This window comes from Schistocerca piceifrons, chromosome X, assembly GCF_021461385.2.
Source record: "Schistocerca piceifrons isolate TAMUIC-IGC-003096 chromosome X, iqSchPice1.1, whole genome shotgun sequence".
Classification (NCBI taxonomy): Eukaryota; Metazoa; Arthropoda; class Insecta; order Orthoptera; family Acrididae; genus Schistocerca; species Schistocerca piceifrons.
Window position 1 is genome coordinate 263,121,120 of NC_060149.1, and position 18,708 is coordinate 263,139,827.

Sequence of the window (18,708 nt, forward strand, 5' to 3'; positions counted from 1 at the left end):
CCATCATGAGGAGATTCGGCTGGCCATGGGTGCCTCTGGGACCAGTCCCATACCTAGCATCTGTACTGAGGCGGGGGAACTGCCACTTACCATGTGGCACCAGATTCTCATGGTGTCAGTTCCTTGCAGCTCCAACTTCACCCACGCACCATACTGTTGCTCATCCACGTGTGGAATGCTTTTTTTTTTTTCAATGTTGTACAAGCCACGATGCCATCTGGAATCTGCATGCAACATGTGCTGGTGTCACTCGGTGTGGAGCCAGTACGACCCAAAATTCAGGGTTTTAACCGTCTGCCATGGCCCGGAGTGATTTTAAATTTGGTGCGGTACAGGAGAGGTAGCACTCCTGCTTCCATTTTTAATGTGATATTCTCTGATATTTTATCTGAGTATCATGACCATGTAGCTCTTCTTATGGATGGGTCTAAGCAGAGGGCTCTGTTGGTTTCTCTGTTGTTTTCCCATTTCATGTCCTCGAGGTAAGACTGCCATCATAATTTACTGTCTTAGATGCAGAATTATATGCGATCTTGCGAGCACTGGTGTAGATGAGGCGTTCTCCCGGTGTTAGATTTCTCTTCTGCTCAGGTTCTCTGAGTGCCCTTTACTCTCTCCTGTGTTTGTACCCAGCAGGTACAGTACCCCAGAGTATCAAGGATGCCCTCCTCCAACGACGACAACTGGTGAAGGCCGTGTCTTTCTGCTGGGTACCTGGGCACATTGGAATTGTGGGGAACAAAAGGGCAGATTGGGCAACGAAGGAGGTGTGCCTTGATCAAAAATGGTTCAAATGGCTCTGAGCACTATGGCACTTAACTGCTGAGGTCATCAGTCCCCTAGAACTTAGAACTACTTAAACCTAACTAACCTAAGGACATCACACACATCCATGCGAACCTGCGACCGTAGTGGTCGCGCGGTTCCAGACTGTAGCGCCTAGAACCGCTCGGCCACTCCGGCGTGTCGTGATCCTCAGGTGTTTCGGTGTGCTGTCCCCTTGCATGCTATCACCTCACAGTTGATGTACGAAGTCATGTGTTGGTGGGAAGAAAAGTGACTGTCAATGACTGATAACAAGCTCTGTCCCATCAAGCTGACAACTCGGCCATGGAATACTTCCTTCTTACTCGTCTTTGCATATTCCACAGCTCTATGATGCATGGATTCTTACTATGACGAGAGGACCCTCCAATGTGTGATGCTTGTGGTGTGCAGACCACAGTGTGTCACATTTTATTGCACTGCATTTCATCTGCCGACCTGTGAACTGTGGTGGGTTTGCCGGCTGATCTCTAGTCTATTTTATGTAATAATCAAACAAATGTGGTTAAGGTTTTAAAGTTTTGTGAATTGTACAACGTTCCTAACAAGATTTTAGGGAGATATTCGTAATGTGTCGAAGGGTGGCTGGCTCACCCTAGTTTTTTTGCAAGTGCTCAGCCAGTCGCATTTTCCTGTCAATGTAGGCTTTCCCAGTGTATACTGCTGATGAAATCTTGTCGGGCTTCCATTCGGGTAACTGTGTCGAAAATCTGCAGATTTTCGGCGCAGCTACCCAGATGGAAGCCCGAGAAGATTTCATCAACATTTCCCTGTGCCTTTCATTTAGTTCTTCTGTGTTTTGTTTTCTCTGTGTTTTAATTTTTTGGTTGGCTATCTTCTCTCCTAATTGGTTTTAGTGCATGTGAGAGTGCATGTGATACAGAGTGACTGTGGTCATTTCGAGTGCGTGCGTGTACAACACTTTTAGTTCATCTCCACATTCATTTCTTTTAAGAAGTGTAAGGGCACTGATGACCTTATTGTTGGGCACCCATTAGATCCAAATGTGTGCGCGCGCGCGCGCGCGCACACACACACACACACACACACACACACACACACACACACACACACACACAAGATTCTCTGTTGGAGATGACCACCCTCCCTGATCTAAGAAATGGGCTTTCCTAATTAAGAAATCCAAAACTCAGAAAATTACTGTCCCCAATCACCTCTCATATTTTGAAGCTTGGAAGTAGTCTCATTGGTATCTGCTTTTGCCACTGCTGTGGCATGGTCATCAACAGTACCTCGAGTATTTACTCCCATGGGTTCCTATAGAACCATCTTTGAAAAAACAGTATCCTCATATGGAACCATCTGTTGTCAGGATTTCTTTTTAGGAAACCCCCTCCCCAGAAATCTACGGACCAGTGACACAACAGATGCCAATGGCTGAAGGAATCACGGACTGCTGGCCCTAGGCCAGCTCATTACTCTTAATTTCCTACTTCCACAGCAGATAAGACCTCACAAGAGTGCTGACCCTCTAAATTAGTTAGAGATAGAGAATAATTCTTGGGAGAAGACTAATCCATTGACCCAGGAGGTGCCAGATCCTCCCACACCACTGGACACTGAAGCAATCTTTTCCGATTGTTATTCCATCCCCACAGGTGACAGACAGTGGTCTTGGGTGCGACTTGTACTCCTGGCCTCCTTAATTTGATACTTCAATGGAACAGCAATGGCTATTACTGTCACGAGCCAGAACTACAATTAATGCCATCAGTGGAGCTGCAATTGATATTACTGTTACCAGCCAGAACTACAACTAGTGCCCTCTTGTTCTGTGATCTGCGTTGCTCTCCAAGGAATGTATTTCACTGATGTCAATTCTCCATCTCTTTAAGGTTACAATGCACTCCGATTGAACAGTACTGATCCCGAGAGAGCTTATGGAGGGGTCTGTTTATTGGTTAGTACAGATGTCAGTGAGTGGAGTCCCCCTAGTACCACACTGGAAACAGTAACAGTGTGAGTGATCCCAGCAATCACTGTAACATTGATTTACTCCTGGTACTTATTTACCTTGCGATGACCTCTGCCCCCACCACCACCACCAACAACAACAACAACAACAACAACAACTACTTTCTTCTACTTGAGGGCTCTCAATGCAAACCACCACCACCTGTGGAGGATTACCACTTCATCGTCTGATTAACAAAGTTCTTTATGATCTCTATCTATGCCTTGCCAATGATTGTACTCATATCCACCTGTGGCATCTTTATGGCTATTGACCTTACTCTCTTTTTTTCCCCAATCTTGTGGCTTCACTACATTGGTCATTGTATGACAATCTTTGTGATAGCTATGATGTTGCAGTGATCCTTTCTTGGCATTGCCCTTATGGACCAATTGCCATGTTGAGGTCTCTGAAAAGCCAACTGGCTGTTGTATATCTTTGCTGTCACTTCCAACCCCTCCCCCCCCCCCCTCCTCCCCTGTATTGGACCACTTTCACCAGTGGCCAGTACCATGGTGAATCAAAGACATTTCAACAGATCTTAAGGACTGACAAAGAGCCCTGCAATGTCTCAAGTGACATCCTTCACCAACCGCCCTCATCACTTTTATGTGACTCAATGCAAAGGCTCACTAATTAACTGAAGGCAGTAAGAAGAAATACAGGGAGTGCTGTGTGTCCTCCTTGGGAATATATGCCACTTCATCCCAGATGTGGACCAATCTCCATAGTTAACTGTGCCACGAAAGGTAACAATGGTTCTGGGTCTCCTCATTCATGGTGGTATTTCTACTGATGAGTCAGCTCTTACTGATCACACCGTATCATCCACTTTGTGACAGTGTCCACATCCTCTTCCTACCTGGAAGCCTTTCTAAAGCTTAAATGACAAGTTAAAGACATCCCTCTTTTCTCCCCCCCCCCCCCCCACCTCCCCCCCCCCCACACACACACTTGCTATATTGAATTATGTAATCAATCTTTCATTGATTGAGAACTGCTTTAGATTCTTGATTTGTCACACAATATTGCCCCAGTCTCTGATCCAATTCATAATCAGACGATCCAACATTCAGCATTTGAATGTGATCCAGATTCCATCTGCTCAGGGTCTTCAACTGTATTTGGCTAGAAGATGCTTTCCTTTCTCAGTGGATAGATAGCACGATCAACCCTATTTTTAAACCAGGCAATAACCCTACATCCATTCACACCTGCTAACCGATTAATGTTGCTGGTGTGCTCTACAAACTGCCTGAAAGGATGGTAGTCCAACAATTACACTGGGTTGTCAAATCATAGAATTTTTTGTTGTGCTTTCAATGTGGCTATCACAATGGATGATTCACAATCGACCATTTTGTTAGGTTGGAAATAGCAGTCCAACAGACACACTCCTGAATGCCAACATGTCATGTTAGATTTTTTGTCCGGGCATAAAACATGGCTTGGCTCTGTCATGTTTTACTTACTCTCATGACTGGGGCTTTCAAGGTTATTTACCAACTTTTGTCAGTTCTTATACCACTGATGGTTTCGAGTTAGAGTGGGTACATGGTTCAATAACTCCCCAGGAGTCCAAGAGAATGGTGTCCAGGGCTCCATGCTACGTGTGACACACTTTCTCATTGCCATCAATGGGCAAATGACCTCCATCAGACCTATATGTCAAAGAATTTTGCATTTGGTATAGTTCCCAGTGTTTAACCTTGGCTGAACATGAGCTCCAAGGACCAATTTGAAGGGTCTCTGTGTGGAAGCTTTTATGTGGCTTCCATCTCCCTCCCACAAAAACACGAGTTTTGCATTTCTGTGGATTTACCACAGTTAATTGTGACCCAGAACTCTACTTGGGTAGCCAGCTCTTGGACATTTTTGTGCAGCCCTGATTTTAGGTTCTCAGAAAAAAAGCTGACGTGGCTTCCCCATAGTCATGAACTAAAGACTAGTGTCATGCAAAAGCTAAGCTCTCTTTACTTCCTGGCCCATATACCTGCTGGGGCATGGATTGCATTACTCCACTCCATATTTACTGGGTACTGGTCTTGTCCGAACTGGACTATGGTTGACAGGTTTATGGCTCAGCAACGCCTTGGTTTTGAAATTATTCGATGTAGTACATCATTATGTAGTAAGACTGATCACCGACATGTTTTGGACTATCCCATAGACAATCTCCTGGTCACTAATGGCTGATGCACCTGCCTAGTAAGCAGGAGACCTGGGTTCGATTCCCGGCCTTGGTTCAAATTTTTGATCTTCGCTTCAAAGTTTATATAAATAAAATCATATCTGTATGAGACCAGTAAGTCACTGAAAATGTGTCATTTCATTTGTTTAAGCCTCTACAAAATCTCTTTGTATCCCCTTTAATAAGAGTTTGCTGTGTGTTTCTGCACACTGCTGCTTGGTTAGTACCCAGACCATGAGTTATGACCAATCTATTTCAGTGATTCAAGTTTTGGTGGTCCACATGATCTCTCAGCTTCTCTTGCTCTCAGTTTTTCAGGAGTATCAAGGTGCCACCATCATTCATACTGACAGCTCAAAATGCAAGGATAGTACAGGATATGTGTTTACATTTGTCACTAGTCAAGAACAATATTTGTTGCTGGGAATGTTTAGCACCTTTACAGCTGATAGTAATTAACAGAACTCTACATTTTATGGAAAATACCACCCTCAACCACGTTTTAATTTGTAGCGACTCAGTGAGTGGTATCCAACCTCTTGTTCAATTGTTCTCTAGTTTCTCTGTCATCCCAGGTATTCACTTTCTGGTCTCTGACTTTTATTGCACTGCCTGATCTGTTGTCTTTCTGTGGGTCCCAAGCAACATGGGTATCCCAGGGAATGGTTAGAGGAGTAATTACTCACCCAACATTTGTTTTGATGATCCCAGGCAATGGCTTGTGGATGCAAATAAGACCTCTACTCACTTGGAGATGGAGCAACTTCTGGTAGGCTACTGCCCCCTTTAATAAACTCCACACTTTCAGGTAGATAATAGATGCATGACACTTCTTCCATTCCTCCCAGAAGGAATCTACTATCCTATGCTGCTTCCATATCAGTCATACCAGATTAGCCCATAGTTTTTCTCATGAAATGAGCTGCCCCCACATTGCAGTTGAATTGAAGGGGCAGCCATAGTTGTCTTTGTACATACATATGGATTGTCCTTTCAGGATGATTTTTAAATTACTTACCTGAAGTTATGCTCGAAAATCTGGTGTAAGACAAATACTCCCTTAAGGAAGTATTTTAGGTCTAATCCTATTTTCTCTTACCATTAATAGTGTAACATCCTTCGTAATGACTCCAGCTCAATATATTCTTAATTTAATTGGCCTGCAAATGAGTGGTATCATGTCAAGTTTTAAAAAAAGTTCATGAAATTTGTGGGCCTCGTATTTCATTCCTAGCTGTCATGTTTATCAAACCTAAGACATGGAAAATCTTGAACTGCCTTATTTACATGTGTTTGAGAGCAAGTCAGACATGTCTGCTTCAGTTTTTGTCATCCTGGCTAAGTAATGGTACGCTTTTGTAGGAGGCCAATCTGATACTAGTGTAAGTGGGGCATGTTGGCAGCTACGTGACTTCACTGCCTGTCACCAGATTCAAACCTGGGTTGTCTGCTGGGTGTGAGGAAAAAGATGGTGGGGGTATGTCCATGGATGACTCCTGATGACAGAATAACAACATTTACTGATCAACTGCAATACATTGGTTGTGGGCTCTCTGGGCGAGGTTTGCTTCCACTTATAATATTCTTGGTGACGACTGAGGTGACTGGCGGATTTTAACGTGTTCCCACTGCTGTGCTGACATAATTCGGATCTGCTGCCTCGACGGTGGCACTCCAGCCTTGAACAGATTTACTGCAGCAGCTGGAACCATGTGCTATGGGCCTCTGTTGTGTTGGTGGGTGGGAGGCATGGCAGCCGGACAGGTCACTGCTGTCTGGTGTCCGCAGGCCAGGATCCCCGGCTCCTGCCCCAGTCATGGTGTTTTGTGGTGGCAGTGTTCCAGGACGATAGCGACAGTGTGTTACTACAAAGCATCCACGCGATGACTCCCATGACAGGTGGATGCTCTTTGAGCACACGGAACACAATTTTTCACGTAACAGTCCACATCTTGCCTATGCATCGTCCACACTCAGCTGGCCAATGAAACATCACTCCCTTCTGTTGTAGCTGCATGAGAGATCTTGTAATTTCTGCAAATTTTGGAGCATACTGATGGTAAAAATTCACTAGCCCCAAATAATATTGCAATTCCTTTAGCTTTGTGGGTGTTGGAAAATTTTGAACAGTCTCAACTAGGTTTGGATTGGTAAGAATTCCACCCTGCCCAGTAATGAGACTCAAATACCGAACTTCTTGCAATACAAAATGACATTTCTCTAAACTCACTGCACGCAGACAATCAAACGCTTGGCGGAACTGCTCCTGATGTTCAGGAATATTCTTTGAATACATTTATGTCATCCAGATATACCATGCACTGTTTTGGTTATAATTCATGTAACACACTAACCAACAAATGCTGAAAGGTTGCCATGGTTATTTAAATTCAAAACACATGGGAATAGGTCATCAGGGAATAGATTTTAATGCAGCTACAAAGTGATGGGGATTGTAGATAAAATGTTCTCGGCTAACTTGCAGCATCAAATTTGGATAAAATCCTGAGCTTTTGATGATTTCCTACATGAGCATTGTCTGGGACTAAGTCTGACTGCCATGAAATTGGCGAGGCTTTCACTTTTGTGCCCAGAGGAAGGCATCCAATTTGCTACATTATGTTGCGAAGATGGTGGGTGCTGATGTCATATTGTGTACGTCCATAAATTATATTTGCACTTGCTGTCCTGTGTCACTTGCAGTGTCACCGTGTACATCAGGAGGTAACTATGAGAAGTATTCCATCACACTCTTTCTTTGTCAAGTGCACACTTCGATGCCTTATAGAAATCAAGCCGTAGTCTAATTTCCAATGCTTCCATTATCACAGAGTACCAATAACTTATTGTGTGGCTCGGAATTCTCATACATTCAAACATAATGTTGTGTTTATTTAACTTACTATGCTTGGCCACCACCGATTTTTCAAAATTCCAGTATTTAAGGTCCCATTGATATTCACCACAGCGATCAATAATAGTCTGTATTGACTGCTCTGCATAATTGCTACCACACAACAGTTTGCAACATTTCTTTAGTTTTCGAGAGTGGCTGGAAGACTGGTGTGATTCCTTGCCTGTTTAGGACTCGACCCATCTTCCAAGTTCTTGCACCACAGAATTTGTGTGCTGATGCTCCTGGCTTGATTGAACAATATCATATCTTGAATTCCTCGATAACATTGACCCAATATAGTGGACAAAATACCCATTACTTCTGAATAACATCATCAGAGGAATAATCTTTGAGATGAGGTGGTCCTTGCCTGAAATAGTCATGGCTCTGTGTATCAGGGTGTTTATCCTAGCTACTGTCTCAGCCAGCTGGTGAAAGCTACGCTTATTGAGATATAGGTCCATATGCATCTATTTTCAGTACACAGAATGGTCAACCGGACTACCTGCTTTTCATTCAACCAACACAAGGCGACTTCCCATTCTTTCACGTCCACTGTAAATTTTATGTTTGGATGTACACGGTTCATGTGGTCAATGAGCTGCTGAACTGCCTAACTGTCATGTTACCAGATTAAAATTGTATCATTAATATATCTGAAAGAGCAGAATAGATAGGCGGGGGCACTGCTCGATACTTGGTCATCAGAATTCTCCGTGAAAAGAATAGCTATAGCTGGTGACAGCAGCAAATCCACATTTGTTCCATCAGTTGTTTCACAGTAATTTCAACCATACAAAAAGTAGGCCTACACCATCTCAGAGTGTGTTGAAACAGTTTTAAAATTTCAGGGGAGACATGAATAGCCAGTAGTTTTAATTTATTTCTACTTGTACCTACATAAAAAGGGAGACTACATCGTGAGTGACTGGGACTTCACATGGGCCTATCTTAATCTTCCTTATGATATCAGTGAACAGTTTTGTGTTATTAATGTAATGTCTATAGTGCTCAACTACAGGCACCAATAATTTAACCAGCCTGTATGTGGGAGAGCTGATCACTAACATTTGGTCTCACTAGTATGCCATCTTTGTGTATTTTAGGCAGACCTTTGTGGCATGGGTTCTCTTGCTCTTAAGTTATTCATAGGTTTGTCAGAATTTTGGCTTTTCTGACAAACTTTGAATAATTTAAATCTAACTTTATGTCTGAACATATGATATTGCTGGCTCGTACATAAAACTATTAGGGCTTTTTGATAAGAGAAACAGTGGAAATTAAACTACCTCTTGATTTTTACAGTGCATGGAAGTGTGTTTTTGACAAAGAAAGAGCACAGAGAAAGACTTATCATAATGTACCGCTTCATGTAAGTAGTGGTACTGCAGGCGATGGTGGACAGAAAGTGCAAACATAATTGATGGACACAGGTAATGCCACCTCAGCATGCACCATCTCCATGACCTATTCTAGCCATATGTCATCCTTGGGTATACAAGTGGAAACCTTACCAGTTTCTTGACAGTCAGACTTAATCCCTGACGATGATGAAGGAGGCAGTCATTGAAAACTTGGAATTTCATCCAGATTTGATGTGGCATATTAAACAAGATGTTAATGTGTTATTAAGGTGGCTGCTTCATATAGATTTTGTTTGTAACTGAGCTACAGTTTACAAGTTGTTATTTTAACCCTTAATTTGTCATTTTGTAGAGGACGTACATGACAAAAGTTATTGTACTCAAACTGAAAACCCCTCGAGTTCTAAAAAAATCCATCATATCTATTTCAGACTTTATTTACCAAGAAGGTTTCAATAAAAAGTATGATCGTAATATTGTAACATCTTTATGAATGTAAATGTCAATATGTTCATAATTTTGTACACTCTCCAGTGGAAATATTTTTTGGGTGTGTATGTAAGTTGCTATGTAGTGGATACTAACTAATGAATTTTTAGCTCAGGGACCGGACAGTATTTAAATTATAATATATAATTATTCACCACAACTTTACAATTTCTGTCCTGTTCTGATGAATTCTCTCAAACCAAGTGTATTAAACTAGTATCATGAATTCTTCCTTGTACCAAAAGCAGCAAAGGAGTCTGTTCCCTAGCTTGTCTCTCAGACCATATTAACTTAGACAGCAAATATTGCCAGATTATTAGTCTTTCCACTCATATTTAACATGAATGACATGATTGGCTTCTGCAGCAAGATTGTGACGTTTATGCAGTGTGATCAGAAATGAGAGACATTACCCAAACTTACAGACTCATATTTTGTGGTAGTATTCCATTTCCCATTGATGCTCTATAATGTACTTGTCAGACCCTATTACAACCTGAGAATGCTAGTACTGCTGAAGGTTCCTTCCTGTGTCAGCAGTCTCCTGTAAAATGGTACCATTACCCCTGCCCCTGCTAAACAGTATCACATATTGCAGCCCCACTACTGGAAATGTGAGAGATGATTCACATCATCTAGTCTGCAAATTCTGTTTACGGGGAAAACACCTAATTTCCTGATTCTGATAATGCCTTTGTATCCTTGCCTCCCAAGATAAATATGTTCAAACTTAATGGATTGCAGTCTGTCTTTGGATATATTTTCAGCTCCTACTATACTTGTGATTTTACATGGCAGTATTTTCTTCTCATTTTCCTCTTCACAACTCTCTTCCACTGAGCAAGGTGGTGCTGTGGTTAGCACACTGGACTCAGATTCAGGAGGATGACTGTTCAAATACCCATCTGACCATAAAGATTTGGGTTTTCCATAATTTCCCTAAATCATTCTAGGAAAATGCAGGGGCACAGCCGATTTCCTTTCATATTCTTCCCTAATCTAAGATTGTCTCTAATGACATCAGTAATGGTACATTAAATGTTGATTTTGATTGAGTCTACAGCTTCTGTTTTGATAGTTATTATTTTTCAGTTTCCCTTGCTTGGTTTCCTTCAGTCCTTGTTTGTATATATTTTTATCATTCATTGTTTTCTAAAATTAGCATTTTTTCTGTTTTTTTTTCACTCTTTCTTATAATTCACCCGCAATGCATTAATAATATCCTGGAAGTTGGATCTTTACTCTTACAGACCGTGATTTTAGACTCATTACCACCACCACCATCAGCAACAACAATAATAATGGTTCAAAAAGACGGAAGAAAACGTCTTCTACATATCTGCACAAGCTGTAATTCATTTGTACTCTCTATTGTTGATAAGTAAATGATCTTATGTGTTAAACTGCATTTGTTTTTGCTTTCATATTTTGAATTTAGGGTAATTTAAAATCTTTTTCAGGATATGAAATATGACTTCAAGATGAGAATTAAATGTTTTGAGTCTCAGTGGAAAGAAAATAAATTTCCAGCAGATTTAAAAGAAAAATTGCTAAGGCTCTCTGAAGGTAAGCTGTGAAATGTATTTTTCATTTCTTTGACACGATGTGATTAAATTTATGATATTATGCACTGCAATATGTAGTGATGAATATGAATATTCCTGTGTGTGTGTGTGTGTGTGTGTGTGTGTGTGTGTGTGTGTGTGTGTAAGGGAATTTGAATATGTGTCATGCATCTGCAGAAATTGGTAAGGCAGCTTATAATATTGAGGCATCCGGAATGTAATGTGAATAACTGAAATCTCTGTATGAAAATAAATAAAACTGGCCAATTTATGAAATATCTTCATTGTTGAGCCATCTGTCACAAATAGAAACAGTTAATAGTTTGCAGTGATTTCAATGTGAATTTCTTGAAAGAAATATAATGAACTGGAAGCCTCATTCAACTGTTATAGTCAAATTTGATTAATGAATATTTCAACTCGTGTACAGAAAGATAACAGGACCCTGATTGTTTACATTCTCATAGCGGTCAGACTGAAAAAAAAATTGGTTAACACCATAGTTAATGCCCTATGCCTCTGACCATGAGGGACAACTAGTGAAAATGAACTATGTAGCTCTGAGACATGTTAATAGAAAATTTTGAGGTTTATTAATACCAGAATACCATTATTAAAAGCCTGATAAAGGTGAAATAGGATGAGGCACCATAGGAACAGAAATGCTAATGTGAAACTTAGTCTGTTCCATATTAAAGTAATGATGTTACAATGAACTGGTGTGGATCATTGCTAACAAAAGAGGGTGTAAAGTAGTGCAGAACAATTCCTACAATGTTGGAAGTAGAGATAGTTTTGCCACCTAGGTAGGAATCATGCATTCAGTCTAACAGAGTTCAATTTTACTACTTCTCCTATTTCTTACATATGTAATGTGTTGAGTCAGTCCAATGGTGGGTGCCGAGGAATAGGTGGGTGCCGAGACAGAAAGCAAACTGATTAGAAGCACATGTAATATTTATGTAAAGTTATTTACATAACATTCTTTGGCAAGTCCAAATAGTAACCTACACTAGTCCATTACATAGGCACATTCATATAAACAATTACAGTAACAGAGGTACAGACTGGGAACATTGCGAAGGCGCAAAGTGAACTCCACAGTTAGAGTGGCTGGCGTCAGTGCGACATCTTCTTAAGGCAGCTTGATGGTGGTGCAGCAGAGGGTGTGTCTACAAGCCAGCCATGGATTAGCAGGTCAGTCACATGTGTTAGTGCCAACCTCTGGATGTAGAATGTTAGGCATGGTGTCACTAGTGTGTGACACCGCATAATGACCTACTTGACATTGATCAAGCATAATTGGTACTTTCAGCAGACGAAACAAGTGTTATAATTTAGTCTGTTGGAGACTCCAACAGAAGACATTGTTAAGTGTCTTTCAAAGAATTAGGAACTGGCTTTCAGGGATTTGCCATTTACATTAGAAAAAAATTGCATTTCGTTAATTAATGTACAACAAATAGAGTAACTCCGTAAGTTGATGTTGCTCATTAATAGGGTAGAATGTTCCAGATTTTTCTTATTCATATTGATGAAAACTGGAAGTGCGAAAAGCCTGGTATTGAGCTTCTCAACAGCTAAGTTTAGAAATGTTTTAGAAACAAATATTTAACATCTTTACATATTTCCACTCACAAATGACTTAATTCAACACTTAAGGAGAAATTAGTGAGCGCACAAAAGCAAACAGTGAGAAAAAATATCAAAAATAATTCAACATATATTAGTAATACCCACAAGCACAACACTAGATGGAAAAAAACTTTGCATAACTCATGGCTACAGCTAGAAGTGTTTCAGTTTAATATGCAGCCACAAAAGTATTTGATCTTGTGTTCAACAGTTGCACTGTTGCTGTCATCAGAAATTTTTTTTCCCTTGTCTAACATTGTCTGGAAAGTCATTAATGTATATTTTTTTTCTAATTAACTACTCACCTGAAATCGATGAAACTGGCGTTACTTCTCGACGTAATCGCCCTGCAGACGTACACATTTTTCACAACACTGACGCCATGATTCCATGGCAGCGGCGAAGGCTTCTGTAGGAGTCTGTTTTGACCACTGGAAAATCGCTGAGGCAGTAGCAGCACGGCTGGTTAATGTGTTGCCATGGAGAGTGTCTTTCATTGTTGGAAAAAGCCAAGTCACTAGGAGCCAGGTCAGGTGAGTAGGGAGCATAAGGAATCACTTCAAAGTTGTTATCACAAAGAAACTGTTGTGTATCGTTAGCTCGATGTGCGGGTGCGTTGTCTTGGTGAAACAGCACATGCGCAGCCCTTCCCGGACGTTTTTGTTGCAGTGCAGGAAGGAATTTGTTCTTCAAAACATTTTCGTAGGATGCACCTGTTACCATAGTGCCCTTTGGAACGCAATGGGTAAGGATTACGCCCTCGCTGTCCCACTGGACACCATCATTTTTTCAGCACTGGCGGTTAACCGAAATTTTTTTTGTGGCGGTGAATGTGTGTGCTTCCATTGAGCTGACTGGCGCTTTGTTTCTGGATTGAAAAATGGCATCCACGTCTCATCCATTGTCACAACCGATGAAAAGAAAGTCCCATTCACGCTGTCGTCGCGTGTCAACATTGCTTGGCAACATGCCACATGGGCAGCCATGTGGTCGTCTGTCAGCATTCGTGGCACCCACCTGGATGACACTTTTCGCATTTTCAGGTCGTCACGCAGGATTGTGTGCACAGAACCCACAGAAATGCCAACTCTGGAGGCGATCTGTTCAACAGTCATTCGGCGATCCCCCGAAACAATTTTCTCCCTTTTCTCGATCATGTCGTCAGACCAGCTTGTGCGAGCCCGAGGTTGTTTCAGTTTGTTGTCACACGATGTTCTGCCTTCATTAAACTGTCGCACCCACGAACGCACTTTCGACACATCCATAACACCATCACCACGTCTCCTTCAACTGTCGATGAATTTCAATTGGTTTTACACCACGCAAATTCAGAAAACGAAAGATTGCACGCTGTTCAAGTAAGGAAAACGTCGCCATTTTAAGTATTTAAAACAGTTCTCATTCTCACCGCTGGCGCTAAAATTCCATCTGCCGTACAGTGCTGCCATCTTTGGGACGTATTGACAATGAATGCGGCCTCATTTTAAAACAATGCGCATGTTTCTATCTCTCTCCAGTCCGGAGAAAAAAAATCGGAGGCCTTAGAACTTGAATGCACCTCGTTGTAATTCATTAGTCTGTCTTCCACAATGAATTCTAGTATTTTTAAGACTGATGATGGCAGGGAGGATGAGGGGAAGGAGATTAGTGTTTACAATGAGGTCATTAGAGACAGAGCACGAGCTTGGGTTAGGAAAGGATGGGGAAGGAAGTCGGCCATGCCCTTTTGAGGAACTAACCTAAAGTGATTTAGGGAAATCACTGGAAACCTAAATCTAGATGGCCAGATGTGGATTTGAACTGTCGTCCTCTCAAATGCAAATCCAGTGTGCTAACGACTGTGCCACCTCACTTGGTAACAGCAGAGAAATAAGCCTTTAGTTTACTATATCTTCTGTGTCGCCCCTCTTTAGTAGAGGCACAACTCTTCCCTGTTTCAAATACCCTGGTAAATTACATGAGCTGAAAGACTCATGTTGTTTAATAGGGCTTGTATAATGTGTACACATTCTTTAAATACACTGACCTGCACTTCATCTATGCCTGCTGACTTCTTACTCTTTTTGAATTTTTGTTATGTTTCGCTGATTTCATGCTCTGCAATGCTAACATCATTGTACTTGCCACATAATGTTTTATTGGGACAACATTTTGCTGTGGGAATTTTTGTTGTTATTTCTCAGCTGTACCTGAAAGATATTCATTCAGAAAATGTAGTAGTTTCTGTGTATCATTTATTGACCTACCCGTGTCTTTATCTGTAAATGATTGTAAAACAAGAAACAGGGAAACCGAATCCCAACCTTATAGGTCACTTTACTTTTATTTTCAGCATTTAGTATTGTTTTGTCATTTACTGATGTTTTTTGTAGCATGCAACATTTTCCTGTAAATCTTTTGTATCTTTGAGAATAATTTTTGAACTCTGACACACTATGCGTTCTTCTTATGGAACTGAGATATTTCATGGTATGGTGAGTACTTTCTTATACTCATTTTCATTTGTCATTGCTGGTGATTAGGATACTTCTGGAAATGACTGCTCAAACTACAGTTTAAATATTGTACAGAACTTAGATAATTTTGCTCATACATAATTTTCTTTACCATAATTTTCTTTACACATTTCATCCCAGCTTTGCTCTGACAATACCACTGAAAAATCTTGAATTTTGGGTTTAGAAAGAAATTTTTTGTATGCCTGCTGTGTGATGAGTTTATCCAGTGCAAATTTTAATTTTAAGTGGTCAAAGATCATTAACATGTACTACACAGAGTTCCTTGGGTATATTTGTAACAACATAACTGATTACTGAAGTTTTTATTACCTTTGTTGACCATCTGTCTCATGCTAAGATTGTGAAGAATGTTAATGACTCTGCTACTGGTTTCATCCACGATATTTGTGTTTATATTTGTCTCAACATAATGTTCTTGGTCATTGAAACTTTATTTAAACCTCAGTTAATTTTTTAGAAAAAGTTTCTCTATTTGAACTAGGTGATTGGTACACACAAGGAATGATCATTCTATTATCTGTTAATTCAGTACCTGCTATGTTAATCACTCAAGAGGTCTTGTGATCTTCAGTCGAGGCCAAATATAAATTGGGTACTACCTCTACTAGGAATATGCCTCCCTGACGTATAATTTAAAAGTTCAACAAATTCTTTGTAGTTTTGTGGCTCAGTCCCTATGTTTTCAACTTTGAGATCTAGTTCATTTCTTAAAGCCTTCCATTTTGCTTTAACGAAGTTAAAACAGTATTTGAAAGGTTCACTTTCTACTTGGACAACTCCAGAAACTGTACAAGATATAGGGCAATGTTGTTTTTTTAACATGGTGAGCAGTGTTCTCAGTGATAAAGATGATATCAGGATTATAGCCTCTCTGTAATCTGCTGCTATTAAATGATTTTCTTAGTTTAGAATAAAAAGAAAAAAGCTTAAGTCTCCCTCTGCCTGTTCAACTTTCTAGTTCTTCCTGATTTTTATCAGTTAAGCTACATCCCCAGTACGTCTCCCAGTACGGTCTTGATGTTTTGGTTATGAAAGTTATTTGGCTTATTGAAGATACAATCAGTGTTAAGTGGTTTGCACACTGATGTAATAGTACACAACTGGCACTCAGGTGTTAAAGCTTCGATGTTGTTTGTCTCTGTGATGCTTGTTGACTTAATCTTTGTATCTGGACTTGCAAAGGTAGCACTACCATATTTTTCATGAGGATGTTCTAATACCTCTTCACGTCTTCAATTTTTGGTGTTCAGATGTTTATCCCTTTGTGTGTTTCTTCCAATACTAAAATGTTCCATGAATTGTGTTTGCACTTGTGTGACAGTAAGACTTTTCTCTTGCGGCAGTCCCTCAATATTTAATGAAGTAATCACAATTTTTGGTCTCGAAGAGGTCCACTTTTGTGAATTTGCCAGTTTTCTCCGATGTTTCTCGGTGGTAGAAAGATTAGCCGTTGATACTTGTTCAACTTTTCCAAGATACACATGATTCTGTTCTCTCTACAGCAGCCATTTGCAGAGGCTCCTTCCATGTACCACAAGCCGGCACTTATGAGGTCTTTCCAAAAAATTCCAGAACACTTGTAATTTTGCACCATTGGTGTGTTGGAGTGAAATGTTATTGGCATCTCGGCACACACCTGTGTTTAATGTGTAACTGCTGGGCATTTCATTGTTGTATGTCTGTTAGTTATTGTTCACTGCTGTATTGAGTAGAATGTTGTGTTGCACAGTTTTCGAATTTTGAGATGGCTGAGTTAGAGGAGCAATGCTTCTGCATTAAATTTTGTGTGTGACTCAAGAAAGCCTTTACAAAGAGACACCAAATGAAGCAGGAAGCCTGCGGTGATGAGTGCTTAAGCTGTACTCAGTGTTAAGAACAATTCACGTGGTTTAAAAATGGCCAGACAGAAGTTCCCAAAGATGACCCTCGTTGAGGATGCCCATCGATCTCTACTGATGATGCTCGAGTCAGAAATGTCAACGAACTTGTGCATGCAAATTGAAGACTAATGGTCCAAGAGATTGCAGAAGAAAACATTTCAGTCGGATCATATCATGAAATTGTTACACAGCATCTTGGATGCATTGTGTGGCTGCTAAGTTTGTCCCACAGTTCATGAGCCAAGACCAGAAAGACTTTCGCCTCGCAATCTGTGAAGAGCTTCTGGTGTGCGCAAATGAGAAAAAGGTGTTCCTTAAGAGAATCTAACTGGTGAGACATGGGTCTACTGTTACGATGTTGAAAGGCAAAGATTTGCGACAGTGGTCGACAGAAAAGAAAATTCTCAGACAGCACTTCCAGCAAGAGCACTGCTTTTGAAAGTGGAAACGCCATTGGGAGCAGTGTATCGATTGTGGAGGAGAGTATTTCAAAGGAGACCGTGCACAATAAGTAAAAGGCAAGCGTAGAAAAATTTTGTGGATATAGTTCCAGAAGTTTTTGAACAGACCTCATACTTGTGTCCTCCTGTTAAACACTGCCGCTGTACTGCTGCTAACAGTGTTTCCCTTTGTCAGTGCAGACATCGAACTGCCGTTCTAGTCTCTACCAGTACTTCTGATACCACTTGTAGAGGCTGTGGTGTGACATTAGCTTTCCTCACCAGGCAGCGTAGCTCCGTCAGGAGTGGGCGTGACAAATTGGTACGCCTATTATGAATGTAGGCAGTGTCCCAGCTGTGCCGATTGACGAGAGCATAGACATCTGCAGTGCAAACACCACTCCAGTGTTTGGCTGGCAGCGTCTGATGGTGTCAGGCACCCATTGGCTTGGTGGCTGTGAGGGGCCTCAGATCAACCCTCAGCCTATAAGTGCTGTGGCTGGATCCTCAAGTAGGCAGTCCTATCAGGGTGACAGTGTAGCAGTGGCAGCCTCACTGCTGAAGCCAACACTACAGCAGGTGCTGATTTCATGAATCATTGATTTGGTGCCCAGCCTGGCCACATAGTCAATAGTTATGTGCCAAAGCAGATTTGTTGTGTGTTGGCTGCCACTAATGTCACATATTCTGCATGCAGAATCATTGCTGGTTACAGTAAGTATCTGGTCACAAACTGGGCAGTGTGGCATAATGCTGCACAAGCTTTCTTATAGCAACTAGCCCTTGCCTTTACCTTGCAAACAAAGTTTACATGGTTAATAGACAGATGCTGCACACAACTTCTCTCCCTTAGGTTACATTGATATCTGTGGCGTCAAAGGGGCATCCAGCACAAAGTTAAATAATAAAATAAAGTTTGCCAATTCCTG

The 18,708-nt window shown here is 41.0% G+C and overlaps 1 protein-coding gene across 2 annotated transcripts in view; it reads left to right on the forward strand.

Moving 5' to 3' along the window:
• The window catches only part of LOC124721737 (steroid receptor RNA activator 1), a 50,322-nt gene that overhangs the window by 23,547 nt on the left and 8,067 nt on the right, over window positions 1-18,708 (forward strand). For both annotated transcript variants that reach the window (XM_047246839.1, XM_047246838.1), the window contains exon 3: window positions 11,201-11,306. In XM_047246839.1, the coding sequence (XP_047102795.1) occupies window positions 11,201-11,306 (106 nt within the window). The remainder of the gene's footprint in view (window positions 1-11,200; window positions 11,307-18,708) is intronic.